Raw genomic sequence first — 14,973 nt, 5'->3', positions numbered from 1 at the left:
AGGAGAGGAGAGGAGAGGAGAGGAGAGGAGAGGAGAGGAGAGGAGAGGGAAAGGAGAAGGAGAGGACGGTAGGACAAGGAAGGTCACAAAGAGTTCAGGCGATCCAAACCTCCAACCCGATGCCCACGGGCAGTGTTACTATGGTTGGTGCCTTGCTGAGGTTTTTCTGCCTCTATCCTATTCTCCATCGCTCTCAATTTTATGTCTTCTTCTGGAGAATTGAGGCCACCATTCTCTCCATATCAGCGGTCTGGACCTCGGCCTCGTCCTCATCCTCGCATGTTGCTGCTGTACCACCACGCAACACGCGGGGTTAACGGGTAACAGGGGTGACACAGCGGCAGCCATGCAAGGGAAAAATATGCATTCATTGACCGGTTACCGAACCTACCTTTTCTTTTGGGACACATTCCGGTTTTTTCTCCAGCGAGGATTCGGCTCAAAAAAGTATCGAGGTTCTTTTCACGAATGGGAAAATGGTCATCTGGGATCTTCATCGTCCATGACTCCCGAGTCCTCTTGAGGACTGACTGTATTGGCGTCCACCCCCCCTGCCCTTGCCCTACATTTCTACCACAGCAGCCGGACCGACCGAACGAACAATAGAAAAAAAATCCGGACTATGCGTCAAAAGTCCCATTTCTATACCCGAAGCCCCTCACCGCATGCTCTTCTACCCTTGTCCTTGTCCTTGTCTTTGACTTGGATCAGGATTGCCTTTGTCTGTGTGTGTGTCTGCCTGCCTGCCTGCCTGCCTGACCTCGCTCGTCAAGTGTCAGCCCTATCGCTTGCTGTGCGACGTCAATCAAATCGAAAACCCTCAATCCATCCCGGGGTGGCGGTGTGACACATATAGACCTGGTGTATACAAAAGTACAAAGTAGAAGGAGGAGTATACTCCGTAGGAGGACAGACAACGGCATTGACTTTTTTTACTTCCACGAGGTGCATTTCTCCTTACTCTAGAACTGTCCATGGATATTCAACCGCCGTACTATGCCCGGTGTTGCCCGTCAAGCTGTCAAGCAGCCGGGCCTTGAAACATGGGATATGGGATGTGGATAGAGACAGAGACGTAGACACAAATACGGATGTAGATACAGGTATAGACACAGGTATTGACACAGACGGCGTCACAAGGGGTTATCAAACTCATGTACACTGTCCCACAAACTTACAGGGAAGAACCTGTCAATGTCAGTGACAAAAGTCCAAAGTCCAAAGTCAGCCTTGTCGCGAATACATATGTATTAATATGTAATACAACCCCCGAACCCAAAAATCCCCAAATCCAGGTCCCGGCCTTGGCTCCCTATCCCCACTGGCGTAGATCCCGGTAAAATACATACATAGTAGAAAGGGAGTCCCCTGGGGAAAAAGAAACGAGGAAGAAAGAAAGAAACAAAGTCAGTCTCGCCTCCCGGATCTCGGGCCCGGCCATGCCCGTGGCTATGACCGGTTCAAGTCGTCGTCGTTGGTTGTAGGCGTGTCGAAAAGGTAAATGGTAAGAGGTAATAGGCCTGTGTGGAATACTGCGTCGAGTTAAAATAGATATGTGCCCACACCGTATCGACAGTGGACAGGCGCTGGACAATGCAAAGGACTTGGCTGTTGTTGAGTTTCCTTGACGTGTACTCGGAGAGGGTATTCAGGCAACGATAGGACTGCAAGTCCCGATCAGCAAGCATATAGCCCCGCCGAGTCACGCGCACACCCCAACGGTGACAACGGCGGCGGTGGCGGCAACAGCAACAATAACAACGGCCCCTGCATCTGCATATGGCTTGCCCACCTAAGCAGAGGCAGTCCCCGATCAGTTTTCTTCCCTCGCGCAAAAAAGCAACTTCAGTCCCGAATCCCCCTCCCCCTTTTGCCACTTTCGGGAGGCCCAGCATAGATCTCCACCGGGCGATGATGCACGCATGCATGTAACGGCAGTCGCCTGTGCCTGTAATGCTGGAGTCGACCAGGACTATGGGCCAGGATGGTAGACCGGGGGGGTTGTCATTCTGGCCTAGCATGTCACTCCCTCGGCCTTGTTCTGTGGAGGCGAAGAACAATGGACAAGACTGACTGACTGTTAGACCGAGAGCGAGAGAGGAGAGTGGGAGAGAGGCGAAGACTGGTCGGGCCGTTAGTTTCCTTCCTCGCCATTGCCCTGTCCCTGTCCCTGCCCGTGCGAAAGATGAGCGGATTCAGACAATCCCGTCTGCCTGTGCGCCTCGTCTCGTCTCGTTTCGTCTTGTCTTGCAGTGTCTTCGGGCCGCTCTCCCTCCCCCCTTCCTCTCTTCAGCCTCTAGCAGCTTTTACCGCCATCCGTGGCCCACAAGTCCAAAGTCCAATCTCGCCTTCTCGATGGTCTTTTCCCTGTAAGGCGAGCCCAGTGTCGAAAAGGAGACGAGTAGAAGCGAACGACCTGTCCAGGACCACCACGACCGCAGTCATGTCATGCAAATCTGGCCCGCTTCTCATGAAACAGTAGCCCAAATCCAGAGATCGACGACGGCCGTAGCGTCGCACCGAAAGTAAAAGCCCTCCCCAATACCCGTGTATGATCGCCTGGAAAGTCAGCCTCGCTTTGTTTGGCACTTCCCCCAAACCCGAGAAGAAAGAAAGAAAGTCTCTGAACCTCGCACCAAAGCGGGAAATGGTGCATAGCAAGAATTGGAAATTGAGGACAGCCGCAAATGAAAAGACAATACACCGAGTTCTCTTGGTATCGGCGTTCCATTCCTAACAAGGTCTGTTCCCATTCGTCATATCATCGTTCATTGGAGTCGTAATCATATCTGGTAGATGGTGTATCTCGGTAATGACAGGCCTTTCCTCCCCTTAACATGGCGATTTCAAACGTGCGCGAGGCATGCTATGGATATAGTAAAAGCAAAGTAACAAAGTAAAAAGCTTCAGAAGCTTCAAATCAGGACAGACAGCAGACGACATATGAATACATCCTACCGTCACCTTTTCTGTGTGAAATGAACCCCCATCGCTTCCCGTCCCTCCTTTCCTCCCCCAGCACGCCCCGATACTCTTACAATTTTCGTTGCGTAGCATCCTCCAGGAAAATTCCCCCTTGGTAGGAAAAAGATAAAGTAACACGCGGAAAAGACTGGTTGAATGGTCGATGAGCAAAAAAAGCCATCAATGTCGAACAAAGAAGGTCTTGCTCGAGCTGCGAACCCCACGGATTCGTCGGATTGTAGGGTTTGGCTCCCTCGTCGGTAGTGACTGGTGGAGAAATCATCCGTTCAGGTCAATTCATGACCTTTCGAGTCGTTCGACGTTTGTGATTGATTGCGGAAGGCGATTCGACCGCTGGTTCGGGCTGCCGGACACGCAGCAAGATATTTGCGCTGATTTTGACTGGGAGCCCGTTTACCCATGGCTCGTTGACAGAGAACCGATAACTTCAAGGCTTTTCAGGCTTCACAATCACCTCGACTTTCCGACCTTTGCCCCTTCCTTTGATACCCTTGTTGCTATGCTTGTAGAGATCCTGAAAATAGGAACGGAGCTCAGCGTGTTCTGGGTCCATCTCGTTATGCGCAAACTGTTCAGAGAGCTTTGCCAAAGTCTCTTTGTGGAACTTGTTCATGTGGGCTTTGAGGTTTCCCAGTTGTGTGAAGACTTTGCCTCCGTGGCTGCCGTCCAAGCCTTTGCAGCCGTCGAGTTTACATTCGTACTTCCGAGTTCGGGTCCCTGGATCGGATGAGGATCTTTTTCGGTTCGGTCGTTGGCCAACATGTCGTCGCTCGTGAGTTCGAAGGTTGCCCAGTTGCGAAAACGTTTGTCTGCACGTCGGAACAGAGCATGTGTACGGCTTCTCTCCCGTATGGGAACGAAGGTGAATCTTGAGGTGTGTTGGCTGAGAAAACGACTTGAAACAATCGGGATATGGGCACAGATGTTTCTTAGGCTTGCCACTGGCACTGCTAGCTGGCACAAGCATCTGGGGAGGTAGCAACGTCTTCATGAGTGAGTCGACTTCGGAGGCATTGTCTGGAGCCGAGCTAGCCAAAGATTGAGGAACGATCGGAGGAGTAGTATGGCTCGACGAGATGATGGACTCAAGCCGGTTCTGCTCTGACAGATCGCAGGACAGATAGCTCGAGGGTGCCTCTGAGTAGGTGGAGCGGCCATCATCGAAGTTGCCCCGCTCCTCTCCAGCCCAACTCGTTGGCGTCGTCGGGCCTTGAGCCGGGGTGAAGTAGTCCATGGGAGTGAAGTCGTAGTCAGAGAAGCTGGTGAAAGTCTGAGCACGAGCCAGGGTGGTCGGCGGCGCAGAGCCTGGAGTGCTGAAAGAGTCATAGTCGTACATGTCATGCGAAGGTACGTTCTGCAGGTAGAACTCCTGAGGAAATGTTTGCGGCTGTGCGGTCGCTGGTGGCTTGGAGGGCGCGGGCACCGACGTGGGCACCATCCATTGTCTCAATTGATGCATATGCCACTCGATCTGGTCGGCGGTAGGATTGAAGGCCATGTTCAACATCGAAGGAGTCTTCGTCGTCGTCAATGTCTCGAGGGAGTGGCACGCCCACAGATATGCTCTGTCCAAGCGAGCTCACTTCCGAGGAAGCCAGGAAGAGTCCGAGAAAACAATCAATGGTACTCTGGATAGTGTGAATAGGTGACTCCGGTGCGACGCTCGGAATGGATCGAGGCTATAGAGTAACACTTTGAACAAGCAAGAGCCAACGACACGACTACATCGCACTCGAATGCTGGCCCAAGGACTGGATTGGCAGTAGATCAAGCAAGAGAGTGCAGATACGGGGGAGCGAAGTGTGGGGGTTCGAGTGGCCACTGGCTGGAAGACGGTGGTAGCGGTCCTGAGGTCGGCCAGGATGAACGGACAATGAAGACCCTGAAAAAGCAGCTTTTTGAGCAAGGAACAGTCCTAGAGCTTGGAGATGTAAGCCGAGTCTAACGTGGTCTATGGATGGGTAGACAGTATAGTCCGAGTGACGAGATCAAACTGGGTATTATACCTCTTCGCTTGACCCGACTCCATTGTATGCTCAGACAACCAGTCAGCAGCGTGGGCGGTGCCAAAAGGGACAAGCTCCCTAGCATGATGGTTTCAGGGATTCTGCGGAAAACGGAAGAGATTGCGTTCCCCATCGCACGTATCTGGTGTCGTCGAGGCTAAGGTATCGAAAGGGTGCAGCCTTGCCCCTCCGCCAGCTCGAGCGTGGGTGCGACAAGGCCATTCAGCGCCTCTGCTTACCGCTTTGGGGCGAGCCAGATGACACAAGGTGAAAATTTTTCGAGATCCAGCATCGTCTCAGTGGCTGCCAGAAGGAGAGGGAAGCCTTCAGGCCAGTGAGAGTGGCCCTAGATGATTTCGGGATACGCATATGCGAGGTAGGCATGGGTACGCATAAGGGGAGGGATTAGGGCTGCAAGGGAACAAACCTACTCAAGCCGGGGGCGCACAATGCAGAGTCTGAGGAGATGTCGTCGTTACCCTAAGGTGGGTCGGGGGGTGGTGGTGGTGGATGAGCATGACGGCCAGCGCAGGGCCAGGACCGATAGCCTGCAGCGATCGTTCGATTTGGGGTCCCTTGCAAGGGACCTAAGAAGCAAAGAAGGGATCCTGGCATGGGGAGGAAAAGTTTGGGGGTATCGGGTCGCTAAGTCTGAGTAGTTCATCCGTCATAACCCAAGTCGGCGCTGGTCAAAGTCGCAGACCATTTTGAGCTGCATGAAAAAGCTCGGATGAAAAAAGCTGCCAGGTGGAGCAGGACGAGGGATTTGGGCAACCTTTGGCTGGTGGCTTGAACAGGATTCCACAGACTATACCGTTAAAGGAGACTCCACGCTTTAGAGACTCGTGGCGCCAACCTGGAAATAAGCGAGCGCCCAGGCTTGATGCGTGGTCGATTGATCCTAGGCCGTGCATGCTGCGCGTTCATTCCTCCCGGCGTCTTCCATGGAATCTTTGGGAGGACAAGCCCGGCCCTTGACTTCCGCTTGAGGGGGGCTGCGGTGAGGCTTAGATCTCTTCTTGGGTCAACTTGGGAAAACGGACGAGCCAGGCACAAGATTCGGCTACTGTTAGTGACATTTCGCGCGCGGCCAGTGCCTGAGGTGTCTTGCAGCAGCTGAGGTTTTTCCTATCGGGATTTTCTCCATGCCTTAGCATACATCCAAGATAGCTTGGGCTGAGCGAGAAAATTTTTTCTCCAGCTGCAGGATATCGTTCAGAGTTGAAACTGGGGTTTGAGGAGAAGTCTTGGAGTGATAGACAAGGGACTTCACCAGCCGGTTCGTGGGTTTAGGCACATGATCAGGAGAAAGAGCAAGCGATCCAGGGCTTTGTAGTAGTTGGTCCGTTGTCTGGGTACATCCCACGCGGTCTTCCCCTCAGATTACCTGCCCTGTGGCCCAGACACAACTGGTCTTTTTACGCAAATGCTGCAGTGAAGAAAACCTCGCCCCCTCTTGACCCGATACATACGATCCTCGATTTAGTTCAATGAGTGTTAACCTGTTCTGGGAGAGACTGCAAGATGATCACATGAATGAATAACAACTGAGCAAGGGGGACTTTCTTGTTTCGAGAGGACAGCGGGGGTACCAGGCGGCTGGAGTAACGAATGGTATAAGGTTCCGAGTCCGTGGCGCTGGCCATTGATCAAAGGAGAGATTGATACGTCTTGTCTGGGCCAGGAAGATTCAAGTTAGCACGGATGAAGGATTGATTGACGATGGAGGAAAGGGGGAAACGGGTACGCCCGCTCTGGCTGCGCTCGGCCGCCTCCGAAAGTGAAAAAGTGAACTGAGGACAACGGGTATAGTACCAACTCACTTGTGTATCTTTGACTTGGGACTTGGGACTTGGGTCTCGGATGATGTGGTGCCGTGGTGCGGTACTTGGTACCTCGTTGACTGGGTCCGACGACACTGTTGACAAAGTCAATTCCGCTCTTAGAGGAGCTATTGCCAGCTGGTAACTAGGGAAGAAAAAGAACAATACATGTCTGTAACTGCGACTTGTGCTCAAGTGCTGTTGATCCCGCCCCGGACCTTACGTCAGGGCTTGCGAAACGCAGGGGCACCCAAGGGGACTTGGAGGCCCAGGTTTGACGGCCCAGTGCCCACCAACCACTACCACTTATCTTAATCACTAAACCACCCTCACCACCATCACCACCACTACCACCACTGCAGACTTAGACGAAGGCCATACGGACCTTGTGGTGCATCCCCGACGAAAAAATTCTTCCCTGATTATCAATGTATCCGCATTTTTGATTGGCTTGCTCAGCTGCATCACAGTAGGGATCGAGAAATCTCTGACAACGAGGCTTTCGCTCTATCCAAGTCGACATCAGCGATGGTAATCACCATGCCTCCTTTCCACCCACGTCTGTTCCCTGCACTATCTCCCCGTCCTGCGACCTAAACAACCGAGCAATACGCAGACTGAGCAAATTTTTTTCATCGAAAGTATAGCCCAAAGAAAAAAAAGAACATTGGCTGCGACGGTCGCTTCAACCTCATTCCCGACTCGCCTGATCCGCCTGATTGACCTCAAACAAACCATCCACCAGACACACCCCCCCCCAACCCCCCCCCAAAACATCCACTAATGCGAGCCCGCCACGCCCATAAGAAGTCCAGCCATTCCCAGAGCCCGGTGACCGTCAAGCTAAAGAGAATACTCCCCCAGAGCCATGAGGCCCCCTCATGCAGATGAGCCCGGGCTCCTGCAACTCGAGTCCTCATACCTCTGCCGTTACTGCCGGATGCCCTTCCAAGTTCTTCAATCTGTTCATAACCACTGCAAGCAGCTGATATGGGAAGGCGAAAGTCTCCAAAAGCCAAATCATACACATGCACATGTAATTGCGAACTCCGTCAGCCGTCCCAATCCTAGTCTCCTGCCGGTTTGCTGCCGTCCATTTTGCTTCTAGAATATTCACGCATTCTCCACTAGGCTCAGAGTCCTTGGTGCGCCCCTCGCCATGTGGTATATTGCCAGATGCGAGCCTTCATGTCTCCTGATCCCGTAGCGAAGAGATGGCCTGTTGGACACGGGGCGACGGATATCACAGAGTTCTTGTGACCTTGAAGCATCATCTGCGCATTACCCGTGTTGGGGTCCCAGAATTGAACTCCACGGTCTTTGGACCCAGACATAACCCATTCGCCGCCGGGAGTGAGGCAAACCGAGAGCACATAGTCCTGCGCACGAACCACCGTTAGAGTTTCTCAGACATAATACCAGAGGAAGGAACTGGAAGGGGGAAAACAACTCACCTTGTGCCCCTCAAAGGTGCGAATACATTTGCCGTCCTTCGCGGCTGCAGCTGGAATAAGGCCTCGCTGTGGTGTGAGTTCCCACATCTTGATCGTCTTGTCCAAGCTACCGCTGACCAGCTCCCGACCACTAGGGGAGAACGCGACCGAGTAAACACTGTCCTTGTGGCCCTGTGGCCCTTCCAGTCGCTCGATGAGATATCCACTCGAGCAATCCCAAACCCGGACACTCTTGTCTAGGGAACCGGCTGCGACGAAACGTCCATCAGGGGACATGGCTACGGTAGTCACCCCGTCTTCGATCGAGAGCACCATGACCTGTTGGTTTGACTCAATATCCCACAAGCGAACGGTTTTGTCGCCGGAGCCCGAAGCAATCAACCGACCAGTTCGTGAGAAGTCCAGCGAATAGATGTCTTGCTCATGTCCATCGAACGTGGTGCGGATGCGCTTGCTTGCGATGTCCCAAACACGGATCCTCTTGTCTTCGGCGCCTGTCGCCAACAGCTTGCCGTCGGGGGAGAAGCAGACAGATCGGATGTACAAGTCACCGTCCTTGTCCTGGACGTTTTCGTCGAGCAACTCGCACACCTTCTGGCCGTCCCTTGCGTCAAAGATTTGAGCACTGCGATTGCAGCCTGTGGCGACGTACTTGCCATCGCTCGAGAAGCGTACACAGCAGACAACGGACGTGTGCTGAAGATTGTGCAAGAGAGTAATATCAAGCACACGAGGAACATTTGGATTGAAGACGGCATGCCATTCGCCATCGGCGCTGGTCCGCTTGAGATGATCTGGCAGGTCATCCGGGTTCAAATCGGCGAGAACATTGCCGACATTGGGATACTGGCCTTGGCCTGGCATCTGATGACGCGGTCCAAGCTGCATGTCGGTGCCTGGAGGAGTAGGCCGGGGGATTTGAGGCGAAGCTCTTGGGTCATTCTGATACGGCATGGCCTGTGGTTGGCCTGGATGTTGCTGAGGAGTTGCAGGCCCCGGTCCAGGTCCACCTCTGTTAGCCATGGATCGATTCTTCCCAAGACCCGGGGAATTGGTAGGGGGTTGTGGTTGCGGCCCATAACCGTTCAGCGTAGGACCCTGCTGATAGCCGGGAAAGGAGTTGGGTGGTTGTGGCGGCGGACCCTGGGGTTGTGCGGATGGCGGAGGGGGTTGCAGAGGATGCTGCTGAGGAGGAGGTTGTTCTGGTGGAGGAGCCAGCCCTGGACCACCTTGACCTTGGTTTGCCATGATTCCACTAAACAACCCACCCTGGCCGTGTCCTAGAGCTGGGGGTGCTTGTGCTGGACCGGCATGCTGAGGAGGGCCACCGAGGTGCGACTGCACCTGGGACCCTCCGCGTAGCTCCAGTTCATGTCGCAACAGACGAATCTCAGCCTCGTAGTCTTGCTTCATCTTCAACTGATTCTGTTCCAGCTGATAGACCTTGTTACGGATCAGCTCCATCTCTTGAATCTGTTGCGCGACCTGGCTCTCGACCTGCTCAGAGGCTCTAGACTGATTATCGAATTCGGCTCGTAGCTGGTCCATGATCTCATTCAAGCGGTGGTTGGGCTGGCCAGGAGGCGCGGGCCCCAAATTGGGGTTGCCGCGGTGTGTCGTCGAGTTAAACATGTTGGACGCACAATGAAATATTGATGGCTATAGAGTTGTCGCAAGATGAGCGATGATTGCTGGCTGTAGCGATGATCGGTGAGAGGAGTGAAGAAGAGAGTTGGGGGATTGCCACGAGCGCAGGTACCTGTTGTTCGGCGAAAGAAGCGTAAAAAGGCGCTAGTGGTAAGGGTAGAAAAATTGCGGATAAGCTCACACAGAAGCCCCGGGCGACGGCCCAAGGCACAGCTGATCCGGTAATGGAGCGCTGGTGCGTGCCAGATATCGATGTGGTCGGCGGAGAGAGTTTAGTGATGGAGAGAGAGCCCTGCGCAGAGTAAAAGGAGCCAAGAGGAAGAAGGGGGGGGGAGATGGTAAGGCGCGAAGGAGGAAAGGAGAGAAAAGTGTGTGTTTGGTGGAGGTTGTGCAAAGCAAAGACGGGAGGAGGAGGAGCAAGCAGCGGCGGAAGGAAGCAAGCAAGACACGAGAAATGGGGCCGATGCAGGACGAACAGGAGAATAATGGGGGCGAGCTTTTGTTTGATGGCTTGGATGCTTGGTTGGACTGAGTTAGTTAGGCTGCCACTGACTACCGAACTGCCAACAGTGGAAGGCCCTTTTAGCCCTCGTATCTCCACACCACAGAACCATGATGCAGGCCCAGGCGCCAGACTCCGGATGGCAGATGTGGTTGTAAGTAGTAGGCGCCCGGGGGAGAAGCCAAATAAAGAGCGGGCAGGGACATGCAGGCAATAAGCGGGAAGCACGGGTTCCCTGGAAGCAGACGCTAATGGAGGCCACTAGGCAGCTTTACTCACACGATTGGCAGTTGGCCCAGAGCCTGGGTCCGTGCTTAGGTGAACCGAAAGAGCGGAGAAGCCCAGGAGCATCAGGGTTTTGCGGCCCGGGCGTTGTACCTTGTAGAGAAACCAAGGCCGACACATCAGCGCCTGTGAGAACGACTGCATACCTACAAGTAGGTAACAATCTCACCGGCCTTTGGTTCGATCACAGTCCCCATACATCAAAAGGTCGGGCCAACAGTCCGAAGCAGGTAAGGCAGCAGTTGGTCTTGTGTATCTGCATGCGCGGTGACACCTCCGTCAAGATTGCGACCGGGTCTGTGCAGCTACGAAGGGATGCAGAATATCTTTGCTATGGAAGCATCTTCCGGTGACCGAACCACATCACCACAAGCTCTTCATGCTCTTGCCTCCGATCCCCTCATCAAGTAATTCTTGAAGAGGGAATGTGGAAGGGAACGCTAGGCTAAGAACAATTGCGGATCATCAGGCTGAAGCGATGAGAGCACAAATTACACCATCATGTCTACAGGACGAGACGGGCATTCCCGAATATGCGGGCTAGCCGGTGCACTGCAGGCAGAGGTAGGGCTGGGCGATACCATGCTATCCTGACCAATGTTTGACATGGGGGAGCAAACACGATACGGGCGGAGCTCAGCGCGATCAAACTTTGGTAGACCATGGTCATCGTCATCAGGCTTGAGTATAGCAGATTGCTCGAGGTCGGAGGAAATCAGCACAAACTCGTTCAAAATGCTTCGAGTCGGAGGGTATGACAGGGCAAAATTGATTGCAGGATTGAAGCTAGAATTGGTAACAGGTGTGGCAAAGACTGAACGCTTTTCGACATATTCAAATGAAGGTAGCCAGAGGTCTGTTGAGAATGTGCCATGCCAATCTCAGGGTTGGGCCTGAACGTTCAATAGCGACCCTGCCACATTCGCCATGGTTGTAGAGCCGGGAAATGTGAGTGTCTTCAGGACACCACAAGAACTGTTGTACAAGGTTGCGCACCGGAGGAGCAGCCATTTGACGAGTATTGAGCCCCGTGTTCCATCTCTTAAATCGTCCCCTTAGTAAATCCTCCAACGTAGACCGGGCTTTCGTCTCTTTCACTGGAGCGGCTCCAAGTACTGTCGAGTATGTCCATCGCATTGTACCGACAGACTGTTCTGGAGGTTCTGCATCTGGGACCTGTGGCCATTCATCTGTTGTACAAAGTCGTCGTCGCCGAGGAGGACTCTTAGTTTGCGAAAGGCGAAATTAAGCTAAACAAGATCAATATAAGGTAACGTCGATGTCAACTGGGGGGACTGTACCTGATCAATGCGGGTTTGGGTTCACTTCGCGTGTATCCTGGCACTGTTAGTCCTCCGTACGATGGAAAGCATCCCAGGCCTCATACCCAGATACAATATCAGAGGAAGGTATCCATAATGTACGACTTCGCGGGTGATGTCAAGGATCTTCCCTATGCGCTCCTTTGAGATTATTGTTAGATGATATTCTGTGCTTTGCTTCACGTGTCAACGGACCTTGGTCTCTTCAGAGAACTGAATCATCTTGATAGCTATACGGAGAAATTGCCAAAATTTACGAGAATAGACGTTCGGATGGGGGGGATCAAGTTGTCTTTGAGCGAGATATGGGGTGCTTTGATGCAAATAAAATCATGCAGAATGAAGCTGCGGAACAATTTCATGAAAGCGACGGAGTCACGTGGACTGATCGTCACACTAGTCTTAAAGTAGTATCGCGCTTTTCTTTTAACAGCCTTTCACGGTTGCCAACAATTTCGCCATCACATACGAGTACAAGTCCACAAGTCATTCGAAATTTCTGGGCTCACTACTTGCTCCAAAACGACCTAGGAAGGCTGGAACACTGCACAAGTACCCCGAGCACCGTCAGTTCCTCTCAACACCATGTCCAGCGCGAGACACTGGGAGCAAGACAAGGACTCTACCATCTACATCGGGAACCTCGACGAGCGCGTTACTGATGCTCTTGTCTGGGAGTTGTTTCTGCAAGCAGGCCGCATTGTCAACGTCCATCTACCCAAGGATCGGGTCACCCAATCGCACCAGGGCTATGGATTTGTCGAGTTCAACTCGGAAGAAGACGCTGAATATGCAGCAAGGGTCATGAACCAGGTCAGGCTCTATGGCAAACCTATCCGCGTCAACAAAGCCAGCGCCGATAAACAGAAGTCTGTCGAAGTGGGTGCAGAGTTGTTTATTGGTAATCTGGATCCAATGGTTGATGAAAGAATGCTCTACGACACATTTGGACGGTTTGGGACATTGGTAGCTGCACCAAAGGTATGTCTGACCCTTCTCGCCTGTCCTTCGAACTCTGCTAAACGCAAACAGATCGCCCGCGATGAGAACAACTTATCGAAAGGATATGGATTCGTCTCTTTTGCCAACTTTGAATCTTCGGATGATGCCATTGCCAATATGAACGGCCAATACCTCATGAACAAGGAAGTCTCGGTCCAATACGCCTACAAAAAGGACGGCAAAGGTGAGAGACACGGTGACCAAGCTGAACGAATGCTCGCTGCTCAAGCAAAAGCTCATGGTGTCCAACCCACTCCTGCCACCATCCCAATGGGTGGCCCAGTGTTTGGTGGCGTCCCACAAACTCCCGTTCCTCCCGTGGGATTTGCACCACCAAATGGCAATTATCAAGCCGTGCCGCCACCAGCACAAGCAAGGCCACCACCTCTTCCCAGCGCGCCGCTCACAGCTCCACCGAGTGGTCTTCCGGCGAGACCACCTCCGAGCCAGGCTGGATATGGCGGTCCACAGGGATTCATGCCGCCCGGCTTCAACCAGGTACCTGCAGGCTTTCCACAGCCGAATACACTACCCGCCGGGTTTGCCCCCCCTCCAGGATTTGGGGGTCCACAAGCTGGTACGATACCTTCAGCACCCATGCCGCCGGGCGGGTTTTCCGGATACGGTATCCGCAAGTAACCACGGTGATATACTTAAGGGCCGTAAGAGCTATCAGCGTTGCTATCACCAAGCTCATCAAGCTCACCAAGTGGTTATGGAAATCACCATGGTTGGGTTTCTCGCCATATTGAGAAAGCATCTTTTACGACTACGGACTTGTGAATCTCGGTACTTTCCAGGACCTTTCAACCTTCCTCGCGCCTCTCGCATACCCATGGGCAGCTCTCCTCGTAGCGGCACTGAACCATGATTCGAGCGAATATTGGTGAACTACGGTCAATGCGATCCTAGTGCCTTTTCACCTGGCAGCGACTAGTCGCACTCAAGAGCTGTCATTCTGCCTGGCTGTACAAGTCGCCTGCGTTCGTCGGAAGAGACACTTCTCTGCAATTGTACAACTGGAAAGTGAAATCCCCAAGTCTCTGTGCAGCCCAATGGTACCCAGGAGGTACGGGCGGCTGCACTAATTGGCACACAGCGCTCAATCAAATGTTAGGTGTGCGCTCAGGCGTTTTGCAAGTCAGTCAGAAGCATGGCCCTGAAAGACTTGGTCTATGTCCCAATGCGCTGGACACAGGTGGTACTATCAGGCCAAGAGGCAAGGAATCGTCGTTTTGGAGGGAGGAAATTACTGGTTTTGTCGGTGGGGGACACAAGTCGACGCAAGATGAGGAGTGCGCTTGGAAGCTATTGAGGGTCAGCACTCCACGATGAGCAGCTGCGTGGTGGAGAGACTCCCATGGTGTCGTCTCGCCCATTTCCGATATTCAAACCAACAGGATCGCCACTCAAATACTATCACGGCCATTACAAATGACGACACTGTCTCATTGGCAGATGAGGGCTGCTATCATGGCTGAGACGTGGTTATGTAGCACTCAGCTGCTGCTTGGAGAAAGAATGCAACTTGGGACCAAAAAAGATCGAGTTTGGCGCATGCAGCAACGAAAGACAATCCACTCGAACAGCATCCCTGTCTGGATTTCCGTTTTCTTCGCTCCTGGGTCTTCGCGTCAGCGAGCGAGCAGTGGACACACCTCCGCTTCATATACCACGAGAATGCCAAGGGCGTCAAGAACGTTCACACCCCAGGATAGTTTGGAACCTTTTGACTCAGTATCCAGAATGTCGAGACCCGAGCGGAGCAGAGCAGAGCGGCGGAGCAACGCAAATAAAAGAACACAGGATGTGAGATACCTTACACCGCGTGAATTACTCTCTCTCTTTCTTCCTTGTCCCTTGTTCCACTGTTCCTTTTCCCGCTCTCGACGTGTCGATGTTGCTCTGCCCTCATTCTGTGTCTTCTACAAAGATCACCCACCCACC

General features: G+C 53.0%; 3 protein-coding genes across 3 annotated transcripts; 1 reads left to right on the top strand and 2 right to left on the bottom strand.

Moving 5' to 3' along the window:
* Window positions 1-3,412: 3,412 nt before the first annotated feature.
* Window positions 3,413-4,483, bottom strand: AYO20_11722 (hypothetical protein; the record flags this gene model as incomplete). The annotated part of the gene is made up of 1 exon (XM_022649939.1): window positions 3,413-4,483. The coding sequence occupies one exon, from the start codon at window positions 4,481-4,483 to the stop codon at window positions 3,413-3,415; it is 1,071 nt and encodes a 356-aa protein (XP_022494088.1).
* A 3,464-nt stretch (window positions 4,484-7,947) lies between these two features.
* AYO20_11721 (hypothetical protein) lies at window positions 7,948-9,900 on the bottom strand (the record flags this gene model as incomplete). Its single annotated transcript, XM_022649938.1, has 2 exons — window positions 7,948-8,193; window positions 8,269-9,900. 2 exons carry the CDS (start codon window positions 9,898-9,900, stop codon window positions 7,948-7,950), a joined length of 1,878 nt encoding a protein of 625 aa, XP_022494087.1.
* Window positions 9,901-12,609: 2,709 nt separating this feature from the next.
* On the top strand, window positions 12,610-13,665 carry AYO20_11720 (hypothetical protein; the record flags this gene model as incomplete). The annotated part of the gene is made up of 2 exons (XM_022649937.1): window positions 12,610-13,005; window positions 13,057-13,665. The coding sequence occupies 2 exons, from the start codon at window positions 12,610-12,612 to the stop codon at window positions 13,663-13,665; spliced, it is 1,005 nt and encodes a 334-aa protein (XP_022494086.1).
* Between the last annotated feature and the right edge of the window lie 1,308 nt (window positions 13,666-14,973).

This window comes from Fonsecaea nubica (assembly GCF_001646965.1).
Source record: "Fonsecaea nubica strain CBS 269.64 chromosome Unknown Scaff190, whole genome shotgun sequence".
In the NCBI taxonomy this organism is placed as follows: Eukaryota; Fungi; Ascomycota; class Eurotiomycetes; order Chaetothyriales; family Herpotrichiellaceae; genus Fonsecaea; species Fonsecaea nubica.
Note: the sequence above shows the minus strand (reverse complement) of the source record. Positions and strands in the feature narration are given on the sequence as shown.